This window comes from Haliaeetus leucocephalus, unplaced genomic scaffold, assembly GCF_000737465.1.
Source record: "Haliaeetus leucocephalus isolate CR32 unplaced genomic scaffold, Haliaeetus_leucocephalus-4.0 Scaffold339, whole genome shotgun sequence".
Lineage (NCBI taxonomy): Eukaryota > Metazoa > Chordata > Aves > Accipitriformes > Accipitridae > Haliaeetus > Haliaeetus leucocephalus.
The window spans coordinates 12,215,436-12,231,961 of record NW_010972775.1 but is presented as its reverse complement, the minus strand read 5'-3'; the positions used below and the strand labels follow the sequence as shown (position 1 = coordinate 12,231,961).

General features: G+C 34.9%; 1 protein-coding gene across 2 annotated transcripts in view; it reads right to left on the bottom strand.

Moving 5' to 3' along the window:
• Window positions 1-14,559, bottom strand: part of FGF7 (fibroblast growth factor 7) — a 29,784-nt gene extending 15,225 nt beyond the window's left edge. The window contains exons 1-2 of one of the 2 annotated variants that reach the window (XM_010571882.1): window positions 14,352-14,559; window positions 13,248-13,817 (exon numbers count right to left, since the gene is read on the bottom strand). In XM_010571882.1, the coding sequence (XP_010570184.1) occupies window positions 13,248-13,533 (286 nt within the window). In that variant the 5' untranslated portion in view covers window positions 13,534-13,817; window positions 14,352-14,559. Of the gene's footprint in view, window positions 1-13,247; window positions 13,833-14,351 lie in introns of both variants that reach the window. The other variant, XM_010571883.1, reaches the window with a different exon arrangement.
• Between the last annotated feature and the right edge of the window lie 1,967 nt (window positions 14,560-16,526).

Genomic DNA, 16,526 nt, shown 5'->3' with positions numbered 1-16,526 from the left:
TACTAAATCACTACATGGTGACTGTTTATAATGAAGTTATCTGTGACCAGTCTGTTAAAGGATTTAATATCTTAAATTCAGATCCATCCTGGCAGCCATATTATATATTGGCAGAATTCCAGATTTCTATCTCTGACAATAATCGAACAACCTGTTTGATAGACTGCAGTGCAGTGCACTGGCATAAGCATAAAGACATACTTTTCTCTTGATCTTGAGACAAATGGAAGATTTCATACCACTCAAGCATTTGATAACAGCTTCAGACAGGGGCCTTTGGGAATGCTTCACTTTTCGATTTCTTTGCTACAATTCACGTAATTCTTATTTTGCTTTTATATGTATTGGTGACCTGAAGTTTTGATGAGCTCTATAGAAGTAATACATAAGCAGTCTGTAGCAGAAGATATGGACCCCCTTAAAATCTGGAAAACAGCTGGTCTATGATTCGTAGATGTTTGAAAACATGTATTTCAGCTAATGGGCTTAAACAAGGACCTTGTTCAAGCAGAGAAGAGTAAACTGTTCTCTGTTAAGGAAGCAGAGTAACATGGTAGAGATTTCTTCCATAGGTTCATAGAGCTAGAGGACTCAGATAAAGGTTAATGGGGTTTTAATATTAGACTACGGGCTGGGCAGCAGAAGCTATATGTGCAAATAAAGGGTTTGCAGCTCTTACATTTCTATTTTGTGGAGGATTTGAATTAAGCTTGTATAATTTTGTGTTTGGCAGACTCAGCATGCAGGCCTTTTTTTGATTCTGCATTGTATTTATGATCATTTCTATTCCTTATGGTACTGTTCTCTCCTAGTATTTGTAACATAAAAGTAAAAGAAAAGTTACTGTGTAACACTAAACTATTTTAGAGCTGCCTTGAAGACCGTAAAGTTACAACAGCACAGAGCTTGGCTGTTCCCATAATGGTATGTTCTAAAATATATACAAAAAACCTGTTCTTGGTAAAGAATTTGCTATGCTTTTTGCTCTGACTGAAACAATTATGGCTATTCCAAGCACTTAAAGTGGTGAAGAAACCTTTTCTTTCTTTGCGTAAAATATTCATGACTTCAGCTGTATTGCAAAAAGGAGCTGGAGAAAAAGTACCAAAGTTGATTGAAAAGACGATTGTTTTTTACCATACAAAACAAAACAAAGTACTTTTCTTGTTCTTAACTTGGTCTTTTAGTGCCACAGTAATTCCTCTATGACTATCAATGTATTCTTGATTCATATGTGAATGCAAACGTTATATGGTAGAAAAAAGTTTACAAAAGTAGATTATATTTCTACTATTAAATATATATTCAGTATAAATAATGAAATCAGTTTCTACTCAGTATAGAAATGTGGATCTGTGGTTTTAATATAGCTCCAAAAAACTTAGAATAAACTTCCATTTATCTCTTTCATAGAGCAATATAAATTTGCAAATGTATTTGAAAAGTAATAGCTAACTATTTTTCAAGTTGAATATCCTAAATTGGGTATATTCTGGTGTATTGTGCTCTTAAGCCTGTATCTTGAGTAGAATAAATAGACATAGCAACATTACTCCTAGATAGATGTTGGTAAGATACAGAAAAGTCATTCTGACTTGAAAGTCAGGAAGAGATTAATGCTGGAACAGGAATTTCATTTTTCTTTATGCCCAGTCTGTATTACCAATGTTATGAAACCATATCTTAAAGTAAAAGCACATGGATTTGCAGAAGCAATAGTTACTATTTGGCATCTTTTTAAATTAACTCTTCAAGCCATTGATAGGCATCAGTAACAAAACTCTTACTGATTTCAGTAGAGCCAGGCTTTTACAAACGGCATATATTTGTCTCTTTCCTAATGTGGGTCTTTCAACTCTTGAGCAAACTTTTCCTAATGAATCATAGGGTTAGATAGCTTTTCCACTAGTCAGTAACTTAACTCCTCCACAGCTGTGCAATATTTTTTACTCTCAACAGCAGCTATTTAGACTAGTTCTCTATAGTTCATCAGTAAGTCAATATGAATAGAACAGCCATATTTTGACTGTATGTTGAAAACAGAGCTAATGCTGTACTTCTCAATGATTACTTTCTCATGTTGATTACATCTCTGTGTTTTTGAGTATGTATTTCAATCAAATACCATGCACACAGAGAAGGAAGTTTTTTTTCATGTAGAAATCTATGTTAATGAAATAAATATGGCACTGTCTGCCAGGGTTCAAATTGGACTTCTTTGTACAATACCACCTGTGAGGTAAATTGCAGCACATGTGATTACAATAGATGATGTGTACATAATTCTTTAGGGATATATTAACAGAGGCTAGTTTGGGATGCAGCTGCCAGATAGCTGTTAAGAGGAAAACAAAGAAACCATCCCACTGTGATGGGTCTGGAGCTGGAAAAGAGTGAACTCATGAAATGGGAGCTGTAACTAGCAATTCTGCTTTGCTGAGTTCAACTGAAAGTACCCATAACTGTGTTGTTGAAGTATGAATGAGAAGACAATATAATAAGTTGTGATCCAAAATCTTCAATATTTACAGTGCTGTATACAGGCAGAAATATCCTGCATTTTCCTGCATCACCTACATTCTAGTTTTGGAATTCATGTAGTTAATTGTTTGGGGAAATAAGCATGATTACTTCCATGTACAATTTGTACAAAACTAATGTTTGTTAAATTTTGTCATATGGATAAGAACATCCCAAACAAAATGGTATCACAGACAGAAAACAGTGAACAGCTAATGTGAAGAGGGAGAAGGGGAAAAAAGATTATTGTAATGGCAGTCATATATTTTAACTTAGCCCTAGCAGGGGACAAAAATTGTGTATCTTATGGATACAAGACAATCACTTGCAAATGATTAGCAGAAAGTCAGGAAATATGGGTTCTATTATTTATTTTGTCTCACACCGTTGCATAACAGTGGCTACTTGCACATTTTTTAAAATATCTGAAGTGATTAAGAAATGCAAGTATCATATATATGCTGTGGGGTTTAGGCTTAAGTATTGCTTTTTGAAATGTAACTTGAAATGTCCCTTGAGTACTTGTCAGCACTTTTAGAAAATTGTCTCTGGGATGTCTACAGATCCTATCTGAAAAGGGCAATGTACAGAATACCTACTCATGTTTTTGAAATATTTTGTTATATAAGAAGAAAAAGTGGGATTAGTATTTAGACTTATTTTGGCAAAGATAGGTATTTATTACATTCAAAATGTTTAACAGTTCTGAATACTTTCTCCAATAATTTCTCACAATAATTATGATAAATATATCTTTTATTACTAGATCATTTTCTGCTTAAATGATATAGCCATTGGAACTCATCACATTCTCTTAAATAATCTGGTTGGATCAGAGCTAGGCTATTAACCACCTTACTAAATTAGAGGGTTTATGCCTCATATGTTATGAATCACCTGAAAAATTCTGCGTTTGGACTAATGCTAGTTTTATGATTTTGGTATAGACCGATGTTGCCTCCAGTATTCCTTCTGGATGAAAGTGCCATTTCAGAAATTCTCATTAAGTCATTCAGAATGTGTCCTAGAACAATATGGTTAAAATAGATTAATTCAAATTCAAAACACTGAATTACTTAGCTAAAAAAATTAACAGAACATGATTTCCTTGAAAGATGTGGTAATAGCTTCCTAGAAAGATGTGGTAATCTTTTTTTGTTTTTTTCCTCCTCGTTTAATTTTGTTGCATGACAGTTGTGTTCAGTAATATAGACTGAATTTCCCAAGTCACACAAAGATGCAGTCAGAAATGAAGGCATATTAAGTAATTTTAGTTTGGTAATTATAATCAAGTAGCCTGAGCACCAGTTTGCTAATTTGAACATTCTAATTGAAATTGGGGTATAATAATTTAAAAGAATGGTTTTATTAATAGTTGTATTATTTTCATTGCTCAACTTAAGAGGTGTTTAAAGGGACAAGTATAAGTGGCCTAGGACTCTTGCTGTTTACTTTATAATTTGAACAGACTCTCCTAAGGCTACTCTCAAAATTCATGTAACATTTGGTTTCCTTTGAACTAATAAATATTAACTACAAACTCCAATATCAATTCACCCAATTATGTGGCTGTTACACTGTTAGTAAGGTAGGAAAACATGCCAGACTGTCTTTTACAGCCTCAATAAGAAAACTTCCCTCCTGACTGCTGAAACATGCTCAGACACAGTGCTTGGTGCTCTAAAACATAGTACCGATACAGTAGGGATGGCAGGATGCAAAAAAGAGCAAGAGGCTTGAAACACCTGTGTAGCTGATTACTTTAGTAAGTGGGAGGAAGGAGGGCACAGTCAGCCCCTTGTAGCTGGCCAGCAGTGAGAAAGGAGGATTCCTTACAGGGAAGAGGCCCTCCATGTGTTTCCAGCTGTGGTTTTCTCTACATTTTTTATGTTGTCTCTTGCCTGATGAGGTAGTATTTGTTTCCTGAGTGGATGAATGGAATCATAATTTGGACATAAGGTATAATATAGTTTCTTTTTTCTGACTTGTATACAGTGTTTTAGAGTGCTCTAAAGAAGAACTTGCTTGCCCTGGAAATTATGTACCTTTTTATTTGGTTTTGGTTTTCAGTCTTGGAAATATTGACCAGGATCTCCATGCTTAGTAAAAAATGTAAAAGGTTTAGTTAGAAGAATGAAGCTTACTTTAATTGGAAGAATGGCTTTTTGTCACCAGTTAGTTTGAAAATAGCCGCTTGAAGTTGTATCCAAAATAGTTTTTGAATAGTAACAACATTTGTAGGGAGAGTACTGTTTGAGTATTTGTCATGCTTGCAGTTCATATGTTGTCAGAAGTGTGTTTAGTAAAGTCTCACCTAAGCTGCATAGGCTATTCCAAGGAAATCAATTAGCATGGCGGAGTTGAAGTTGCTTTTGCTGGTGAAAGTTGCACTTTCCAATTGTACTAGTACTGGCTGCACTCTCTAGGATTCAGTTGTCCTTTCTATTTTATTTAAGAGCTTCTGTCCGGGTATACAACTCTTGTTTTCACAAGGTCTTTGCTGCAGAAGCTACACAAGCACTGGATGGAATCAGTCTACTCCCCGCTCTGTGCTGCCTTCTTCCCTTGACTTAGCTAGATCCATGTTTTCTCCCAAATCCATCTGCTTAGTGGCTAGCTAAAGAGCCTGAACATTGCCACCCTTAGAGTTCATGTAGACCCCTTAAAGGGCAAATATATCATCATAATGCAATGTTGTGCATGTGTTATGCAAGAAGCCAGAAAGCTCTTGTAGTGAGCATTTCCACACACCTGACAAGCATCTAAAACTTCACATTTGCCACTACAGTGCTTACAGCTGTGCATACAAACAGCCCACAGAATTATGGTTCCAGTTCACCTGAGCAGCTCTGGGACTTCTGCACAGATTCACATGCAACCTTTTCAAAATTTGATGTTGATTGTGATTGTCTTTTCCCCTAATATCTTCAGCTCTAGATAGTATGTATGTTCATCTGTAATAATTTTTGTCTTTAACAATCATGAAGTTCTCTATTTGCTTTTTTTTTTTTCCTGTAAACAGTTACTTTGATTGAAATATCAAATCCCACTTGACATTTAGAGGTCATAATAAAAACTTATAAAATTAGCACAGGTTATTAATGAAAATATGCCTCATGTTAGCAGGTGGGTTTTTTCCTGTTTCGAAATACATTGCCTTCTAATTAGACAAATATCAAAAGTCCAAGGTATCAAAATGGCCAGGGACAAGTCTGATCAGCTTCTTTTTATAGTCTATAGCACCTCTCAGTGTCTATTAAAATGTTTAAAAGAAAGCAAGCCAGCTTACCAAAAATGGAAGTAAGGTAAGGCATGTATGTTATTAAAGGTTGAAGTACTAACACTAGGAAATTCTTTCAAAAAAACCCACAGGTAATGGGTGTATTCAAAAAGTGTTTTGATTGAAGGAGATGAGTGGTGTTTGTTACTCCCTGTTGAAGTTATTGTGGTTATAAATGCTACGAAATGGTCGTATTTTCTGTGGTTTTGTTTATAGTTTTGCATTGATCTAATGATGTTCTGACTGTGCTTAATTTTGAAAGATTGCATACTGAAGGAAAATTTCAGTGTTTTTAACATAATATCTAGACTTTTTAATAATTTCATCCTGGTTTTGAATTGTCAGATTCCCACTATAACTTTAAAGACCAAATGCTCTGTTGGAATAAATTGACATAGCTTTGCTGATGTTAACTGGGATTTACCCATCTGATCATCTGATTCAACCTGTTTAGAATATTGTAGTCTTCTGTTGATAAACTGTGCAGGTACTAGAATCATGTCATAGGCAGTGTGTGAATACTGGAAAAAAAAAATTTCCATTACAATTTAATCCTCGTTTTGTCCTTTGTTTCAAAAGCTAAATAATAGTCAAGAGAGCGTATTGATTGCATTGGTATTTTTATTGCTTTTTTGGTGTGTTTTCATGAAGTTGTAGCCCACTTCTGTGAATATCCACTTCCAACTTTTCAGCACCAATTGTTGTAAAGAATTTTTTCCATTTGTATAAATGATGTCATGTGTTATGAAAGTTTTAAAGTGTGACAATTCAGTGCTATGATTGTTAACCTCTATTATGTTATTACTATAGGAATTTTCACTGTTAACTGTTTCTTAATAATGTTTCTGAATAACATACACCAGAAGGCTAACTTGACCTTTCCATCAGCTCATATCCAGAATTAAAAATTAAAAATAAAGTCAAAGGTCAAAAAAGACAATTGAAATACAGTTGCCAAATATAGACAGTCAATTATGCAATGAAAGCAGTGTACCACCCAAGAAGAGTAACAACCTTCGTTGTCTAAACTTATTTTGTTTTGATGAGGAAAGTGTTCCAAAATATACTACTAGTTGATACATCCTGTGGTGTGGAACAGTATAATGATATGCTTTAGGATGTCTTGGGTCTTTCTGAGCTTTAAGGAAGATGGAGGGGAAAACCAGCTTTGTTCTGTACTCCGGGATCCTAGAAATCTAAAAAAAATCACTTTCAGATACTCAAACAATATAGAAAGCTGGAAGCTGTGAAGGGAGATATCTGGATTTTGGTTTTGTTTTGCAAGACTGACTGTATAAGGAATTAAATTTCCTACCAAATTCTATTTGCCATATGGAAAATTGCTTCCTTAAGATTCATCTGAGCTCTGTGTTTTTCTGTCTAGCTACCGACTTCAGTTATTTTAGTTAATATTCTATTAGTCAATTAATATCCTATAATAGAAGTATTTAATATCTATAACATTTACACACAATTCTTTTGTAGGTTTGGAAGTTTTTTCACTAATAATTTTTAAAGCTCTTTACACAGAGGTGAATAATTCTTTTTCATAGAGGCACAGTTTGAAGAATTTTCTCAAAGTGTGTAAGCATATAGCTTAAAAGTTTGGATTAGCCTCAAGTCTCTTGAGTCTCAGGTCAGGGCCACTTCAGCATATTTTCTTTAGGATGGAGCAATAACATGCTTAATGATACAATACTGAATTTTTTGTACATTCAGAAATTGTAAACAATGGGGGAAAAAAGCTGTGAGGGAGAAGGGGCTGCAATTTATCTTTTTCAATGTATCCTGTAACTGCATCTGCAGTTGGCTGCTAAACTTGATTGATGGTTCCATAAAAATATAACATTTCTCATTTCTGATAAATCTCAATATTGAGAGATTCAGAAAAACTGCCAGGTCACAGCTGAATTAACAAAGGTGTATCAAGGTCAAAAGAATCAGTTTAAGCACAATGTGTATAGATTCAGCTTCAGTGTTTTTCACTGCTCATACTGATTTTAGCTCATACCCCAGTTTTGAAACACACACAGGCAGACATAGCCCTGTTGGTGTATGTTAGCTTGTGAAGCTGCTGCCTGTGCATGAGCCCGGAGGTTTGATTCTCCCCTCAGAGCTTATGCAATCATTTTGTGTTCAGAGAAGAAAGTGAGTATAAACTGCTGCTGTTCTGACTTTACACATATTTTTCAGCTGGTAAATACCATGGAATAAAGAAGGTGGTGAAGATTCAGGAGGTAAATTCGGAAGTGATTAACAGTTTTAACTGTGTTTTGTGGCACCCCTGTTTACTGTGTCAGCTGAGCACTGATCTCAACACAGATACATGAGATCTGAAGAATCTTGCTGCAATGGCTCAAGATTGTACTCCCTCCTTTCTTCTCCTCACTTCCCCGAAAGTGTACTCTTATCGAAAAAGTCAATAGAAGCTGTAAGACAGGCATAACTCAGCTGCTTCTGTTATCTGCATCTTTGCTAAAACCCATCTTCATCAGCAGTTGATGGTGAAAAGCTGGGATTTGTGATAAGGTATAGGGTAACGTATAGGCATAGAGTCTCTTCTGCTGGTTGAAACTTGAGGGGTGGTATATACCACCAGTGCTAGACAAAGAGCTAAAGAGAGCAGGGAAATCTGTTATATTTAGATCTGATTAATCACTGTAGGAGAGAAAGTCATCCTTGGCACTGTAGGCAAAGTTTTGAGAGGATACACATATATTGCCATTTGAATTAAATCTCTCTCTGTTATAACCAAGAAGATTAGCAGACTGCTAATGCGAAGCAAAGGCACTTTCACATTAGTGAAGATTTTTCTCTTGATGCCAATGTATTGGTGGGACCGACAACCTCTGAAAAATCAAGAATGCAGTTGCAAAGACAGGCTTTCTGTTTGGTTGGAACACACATAACCATTAACTGAATCTGGTACATCAATATCTGCCTTGATGTATCTGATTTTCAGATACTGAATCTTCTTGCTCCTCTATGTAATATGTATTTAAGAAACAGAAATAAAATTTATATAGTGGCACATCATACATAGTCCAACATTTGTTTTACCCTAAGAAGCATATATATAAAATGCTATTGGAAATAATTTTGATTCCTAAGCAAGTTTGAGTATTTAACCACTAACATGCATATAAAGTATATTTTGTCATCAGTTAGGGTTTAGGTTTGAACAAAACCAAGTTAGAGTTCATTTAATATTGCTGAAAACTGTGACTTGTTGGATTTTGATCACAATAGAAGTAGTTTTCCAAGATAAAAATTTTAATCAAGATTTCAGCCATTTTGTGCCAAGATCTCACTAGACTATCTTTTCTTTTTTTACTTTTTTTCGTTGGCTTTATCCACTGAAAAGAAGAGGAAATAGGCACTTTCTGGGTTTAGAGCACACATGGAATATGATAGGATCAGACATCTTAGGATTCAGGTTCCGGGAAGGCTTTTCTAGTAACTAAGAGACCCTTTGAAGTCTTTAAAATGAGATTCCAAAGGCAACAGAGCATGGAAAGTCCTAAAGCATCATCCAGCCGTAGTTGTAAATCTTCTTGGGTAGAGTCAAAATAAACTCTGATTTTTGCTGCCTTTTTTTCTGAACAAAATTGAATAAAATCTGGCAAAATTCATAAACATGAACTGAAATGGAAGGAGGAGTAAGCAGTAATAAGGAGACATTTATTTTCCATCAAAGATAAAGAGTTAACAAATTGTCGTGTTATCTCCAAGATTTGTTCAGTCACTCTCACTTTTTACAATCATGAATTCAAAAAGTCTGTTTTGTGTGCCCACTTAGATTATTTTACACGAACAAGATACAAAGTTTATTTTTTTAATAAAAAGCATATAGTTTAGGCTTGGACAAGGTATAGTAAGTGATTGGAAAAATGTTTATGAATAATGACAGATTTTTCTGGGTGACCTCATCTCTTGGCTGCTTCCTAATTCTTGCTTTAGTGTTTCAGTATGTGACTCTCAGTTCTCACTCTGCCTTTTAGTTTTCAGAATGAAAGCAAAGCTGTCAGGTGCAAAATTATTTCCTCTGCTTAATGAAGATCACTGTCCTCTGATCTGCTTAGTTTACTCTTGAGTTATCACCTTTATGTCCACCAGAAGGCTCTGCTGCTTTCTGAAATGTGTACAGAGTAATATTCTTCAGGTGCCTAACAAGGTCGTCATTGTTGTAAACAGGATTCAACAATGTGCTTTCACTGAAAACAGTACACACACATTTCTTGGACTAAGCAGTTAACTTCTAATGCGTTTTGAAACAAGTGAATGATAAATATAGATTAATTATAATTGGTGAGTGAGGATTTGGTTCAGTATTTAATTTTGTCATGGAATTTCAATCTACATACATTTAATACAGTGGCTTTTGAACTAAAATCTTAGGAAATTTTAACACTTCCATTATTTTTGCTGTTACTTTCATAGGATGTGTATATGTATTTTATTCTGTAACTTACTAGAGAAGTTTGAAATACAAAGACCCTAATTCCTCACCATCTTGGCATTCTAACGTTTATAGCCCCAACTGATGAGAGAAGCTCTGTGAATTTTGGCACTTGCCAGAGTTACGATGAAGTTATTCTACAGACATTTCTCAGTGTGAAGATTGCTCTTCACATTATTCATGCTTCACAATTCATGGGCTGAAAACAAGCAGTTGACTGTCTGCAAAACTGTCAATGCAGCTTCCTTTATGAAGCTAAGTTATGATAGTTAAAAATATGACCTTTTTTCTTGTTTTCACTTCAGTAGCACATGTTAGTGATTCAAAAGGGAAAAGGATGCCCTTTATTTATTATGGAAGTGGAAAATTAGGATAAAATAGATACCTCTCAGAGCAACACTCTTCATACCCATTGATTAATTTGACTGCAACTGTTCTGGGATTCCATCCTGAGAAACAGATTTGATTTACCTTTTACTAACTTTCAGAACTGGAAATTATGGAACAAGAATATTTGAACACCCAGATTGATACATCTTTGTAATGGGTATGATTTAAAATGATACTTTTCAGAGACCCTGGATAAAAATAGCCTCTTCAGTCTTCTAATGTTAAAAATTTTGCTTAGGGAAAGTGTATTAATCCAGGTGAGGGTTTTGAGGGTTTTTTTTGGTCTGTCGTGTCCCCCCATCCCCGTCCCCCCCCCATATGATAGTATTTTCTTTATGGGTATTTTAGTAGAAAGCCATAAACACATCTTCAAAAAGCCTTCTTACATATTCTGTTCAATAGAGGATGTGACCAAAAAAAGTTTTTCACAATAATTTTTTTAGTTTCTCAGAAAATCCAAGTTATCAGTGTTTACATTTTTCCAGTCCTCTTTGTCTATATTTCCCTATTCTACTTGTCCAACAAAAGCATTTGGATATTATTTCCTAGTATACAACAGATAAATTACAGCAAGAGACTTAAACTTAAGATGGTGGGAGACTTCCCACCTACTTTAGTTAAATTTAGTGGAGACAGTTCATCATAGCGCACATCAGTTACCAGATAAACCATTCAAGTATTGATTGTTTTTTCTCCTGATACTTGTTGCATTTACCAGAAAAAGAATTCAAAATTTTTTTTCACTGCAATATAAATGTAAGGGTTTAATGACTCGAGGTTGCCTTTCTGTAATTTGTAATAGTTACCATCACTAAATATTCATAAAGTGTTCAGAAAACTACAAGAAAATGGGTTTTCTGTGCCTTTAGCACAGAATGATCTGATATTCTCTAATGGTTTCACTACAGAACATTTCAGGGTGTCAGTGTGCTTCAGCAGCATGGGCTCCTGCAGAGAATTGAGAACCTGTACTTGAACTTGAAATAATGCTAAATTACTAACAAAGATTTTATTTAAGCATCATGGAACAAAAAAAGTGCAAATTTCTATAATTATTCAGCTCTATATGCTGTCATAATCTCTTTAAAGTGTTTGTAAATAATAACCAAAAAAATGGGTACTGTGGATATTCACTTATCTGCAAAAATTTAGAAGAAACTATTTCAACAGTCAGTACTTTTTTTTCCAGTGATTTTTATGGGAGCAACATTTCACTCCAAAACTAGCCCTATGGATCTGTATTGTAGCAACGTCCTCCTGAAATTCAATGGGAGTCTTCTTGAATATGGACCAAATAATGTATTTGGCTGCTGGCCACGTGTTGTCTTTCAGAGGAGTATGCTTATTTGCTATGTAATAGTGTAGGAAGAAAGGAGACATATGGAAACAAATTTTAAAAGAAGCAGTAACATTAGTCAATGATGTTTTAGCCACGCAAGTTGCCAAGCTCTTAATGTAGTCATGAAGCAAAGAAATAAATTATGAAGCCCACTAGCCAGGCGCTTAGCTTGCAAAAGTGCTGTTCTTATAGAAAATAAGCAGTCAACTTCGGTTGAAAGCTGAATCACAGTTCTTGAAGTTGGATTTATTGATTTCTTTTGCTGCTGCTCTTATAAAAAGCACAATAATACATACAACCTACATTAAAACTGTATTTAATACCATCCTTGAATATATATTTGTCCTTTCAGTTGACGATAAACACTAGACCAGCATGTCTCTGCCCCCCTTTCCTTATAATTTCATTTTGAAACATGCAATATAACCCTATGTATTTTCCTGTTATATCTTAATAAAGTAATGTCTTTTCAAATAAGTGTCATGTTTCTCTAAATAAACAATATATTTGTAATAACATGAAAGCTAAAGTGGCAAAAATAGTGACTGTAAAATTGATTCCTTCAAGTCTAAATGGAAGATACATAAGTATTTGTGTGAAAAATACAGATTAGTACAACAATTCTTTTGCCAGTTCAAAAATTGTATTTGGTACAGCTTTGCAAAATATTATAGGTCCATTCTCTCTAGATGAGTCACATTTTTGGAATAAAGGGGAGAGAATATTTTTTCAGCATCATGATCATTGTAATAATGAACTGCAGAAACTATAATAGATTTTGTTCCTGGCTTGGCAGACTATCTAAAAGATTTTGCAAGAGAGTTTACATAATTCTTTCCATTGAACTTTCTAGTATTGCATATGTTTTAATTGTTAACTCAAACACACCAAACTTTTAGGTAGTTTGTGGACTATATAAATGTGGTTTAATGTTTCATAAGTATTTTATGAGCAGAGTTTGTGGTTATACATTTTCATACTTACAACCTTAATTCACTTGTTAAAATAGGCTCTCTGTTTGCTAATAGCTACCAGCTGTAACTAATGCATTAGTAGATCTACAATGTAGTATTTAAAATGACGCATTTCAAAATCAATAACAAATGTCCTGCTGTAGGATTAATTGGAAAACTTGTCTTATACAATGGTCAATACCCTACACAAAATTCTTCTGAAATTACGATAAATCAAGGAATAAGAAACAATGATGTATAAATTTCTAAAAACTTTGAAATAGGAAAAGCAAAAGTATTACTTACTGTAGTTGTTGTTTGCTTCTCTTGTCCCCTTTACTTTGCCTCGTTTATCAATCCTCATATACCACTGAGTTCGACAGAAAAGTCTTCTCACTCTTACATCCCCCCCTTCCATATAATCATAGCTTCTGGTATGTCGCTCAGGGCTGGAACAGTTCACATTTGTAGCCATTTGCTCTGGAGTCATGTCATTGCAAGCTAAAGATATAGTGCCCATTAGAAAGATAATGTAAAAGTATGATCTGTAGAGCAAAATTGGCAGGATCCATGTCAGTATCCATTTGTGCATTATAGTGCAGTGTTCTGGGTGTTCATGAACAACATAATGAAAATTAAATCTCAAGTAGACTGTTGCTCTTAGGTCACCGACCTGCCTTCTGTCTTTACGAGTTACAGATTCATTTAAATGAGATTGTTCCCTCTTCTAGAATTCTGATCGTTATTCCTTAATAGTTAATGGCGAAATAGAAGAGCTTCTTAAATATCTCTTCAGTCAGAATATCCTTTAAAGACACAAGTTATAAAAACCTTTGTTGTCATGACCTTCTGTACTACTTGAATTTGCTGCTTGCACTGAAAGTAAAAGATCTGTGAGAAAAGGTGCATGTGTAAGTTTTTATGCTCAACTGTTACAAACGTGCAAGGATACATTATGCTATTGAAAAGTACTATACATAAATGTATGACATGCTAAGCTGATTTTTAAAAATATGCAAAGGTATATACAATAGATGTCTCTCACACAACTTTTTACATAAACAGACATTTAAACTGATTGTAAACATAGTTCTGTCTTCAGTTTTAAGTCCTTCCAAAAATCCCCTATTGATTCTGTTGAACTACTTTCTCATGCATGGTAAAATTCTGCTGATTACTTCATACCCATATATTCACTATTAGCACAGTCTATCAGATAACTTTTCTCTAGTTCAAATTTCAAAACAGACCTCATAGTCTTAGCCCTGTATTTTTATTCCCACCCTTTTCAGTTTGTTAATAGAAATAGTTTTCTTAATGCTTTTTTAGCATCTAGCATATACAAATGAAGATAAAAGTTATTAGCTATTAGAAACTGTTGAATGTTCTTGTAAAGTACAGATAACTTACTTGTTCCTGTTGATAAGAGCTGAATACCCAAGTACTCCATTTCTGTTGTCTGCTTTTTGCAACATGAGACACTCTACTGTAGCTACAAACTTCTCAGCTCAGAAAGACTCCACCAGAATTATAATTGTTTCCATAAATCAACACGCTGGAGAGATGGTGTGTATGTGCTTATGCGTGCGCGTGCATGTGTGTGTTGAGCCTGTTGTTCAGTCCTTTTCGATAAATACCTTTGCTGACCTCACTTGGAAGCAATTAGAATTTAACCAGTCAGCTGTCAGTTGAATGCACGAACGAAAATAAAAGACTTGCATTGTATCGTGTCCAGTGGTCATCAGAGGGAGCTATGTACATAGTTTACACTTTAAATCTCCAAGAATCTGCTTTCTAAAAACATATATTCTGTGGTGTGTGGATAGAAATTGCTTCGTATGCTAGCTAGTGTTTCTGTGCTTTGATTTAGGTCAGTATTTTTCTGTCCTTAAAAAAGTCTTCCTTCTCTCTTTTGTACTCACATATTTATCTCAGTTTGCTTTCAGATCTCTTCTGCAGTTTGGTGGATTCGTAGTCTGCTTAGTGCCTTTCTGATGGATATATGAAACATGTGGGTCCATTATGTTCTGTGGAGAAGGGTGTACTGTGGCCATTATAGATGATGCAGTGTATTTTTATATCATGGATTTGAAAAGAGAAACAACTGCACTGATATTTTTACTTGATCACCCACTAGATGAAGATGAGAATGTATATTTGGATGTTTCAAAGTCTGACATTTAAACACAACCTTTATCAGCATGAAGAAGAAATTACTACTAGGGAACAGCCTTCCTTAGTGTACATAGTTACTGGTTCTCCAAACTCACACCACAAGAATGAAAAGTGGCAGCAATGCAAGAAAAACCCGTATACCGCATACCAACCAATGGGTGACCAGCAGGCGTAAAATACAGAGAATCAAAATAATGGGTAGATATGCCTGGTTTTCTGCTTCTGTATGCTTATTTCCATCTTTGGCACCAGTCTGCTATCCAAAGTCCACGTTCCATTTTACCCTTAAATTCTGTTGAGTTTCTGGTGAATGTATTTGTAAAACATACCAAAGCCAAGTTTTCAGTAGCCCCTTATCCTGTTTAATTTCCACACCGTTGATGTGAGTATACGTCAGACCCTTTAGTAAATAATAGTAACAAGGAAAGCTTGGAACTAATCCACATATTAAGAATAGTTTACTTACCTTTAGTTGTCTATACTTGATAATATAATGCAGTTTATCATTCTCTGCTTTTATTCCACCCTCACTCCTTCCTCTCTGAGAAATGGATAACAGTTACTTCTTAAAAATTGAGTAAATTGTAGAGGCAGTTAAAAATCATAGGGAGTACATATGTGCCACCTTGTGGTGAGGGGGACATAAGTAAATTGGGGTTTTTCACTGGAGTGATCCAAAATGAGCATAAAGGTGTATGGCACCAGGCAACCTTACTCAGTCTTTCCTATACACAAACACAGGGAATGAGTCATTTCCTTCCTTAACATCCTCAACTTCCTTCTTAGTGCTCACTTGGATTAATCCCATTTGTCACTCTCTTTGCTTTCTTTTTTTAACCTTTTTCATTCGAAATCCAAAGTTGATCAACTTTTCTTATCAATATCTCCATTTCAGCATAGTGAGCTGTTCCCCATATTCTGTGGCTCAGCCTAATTTTCCTAGGTCAGCAAAAGGCTTAATATATGCACCTTTGTGATATGAAAGGTATGGCGCTTAGGGATTTCAAAGGCTGGATGCCTGCACTAGATACACAAAGTGGCTTTCATTAAGCCTTGTAAACTGTGATTCCAGCTATTTCCAGTTTGACTTGCATCTTGTCAACCCGTGACCACCCTTCTGACAAGAAGTGGGGACTGAAGTGATTTATCCCAGTTGCGTTTTTTGCCAGTACATTTGCTGGATTTATATCAGTATGTTCTCTGATCCATTCCACAGTCTGAATTCAGAATGATAGCAATGAAAAAAATTTGTGGTATTCAAAAGGCTTATCTGTTGTGTATTATAAAGAAAGCAATCGAGGATAAAAGGTAATCTGTGTTTTACTCAGCAAAGCAGGATGCAAGTAGAAATGTTTTTGTAAATACTCTGGGTCTTTTATGTGCAATACTAACTTTCACTTCTGGATCCAT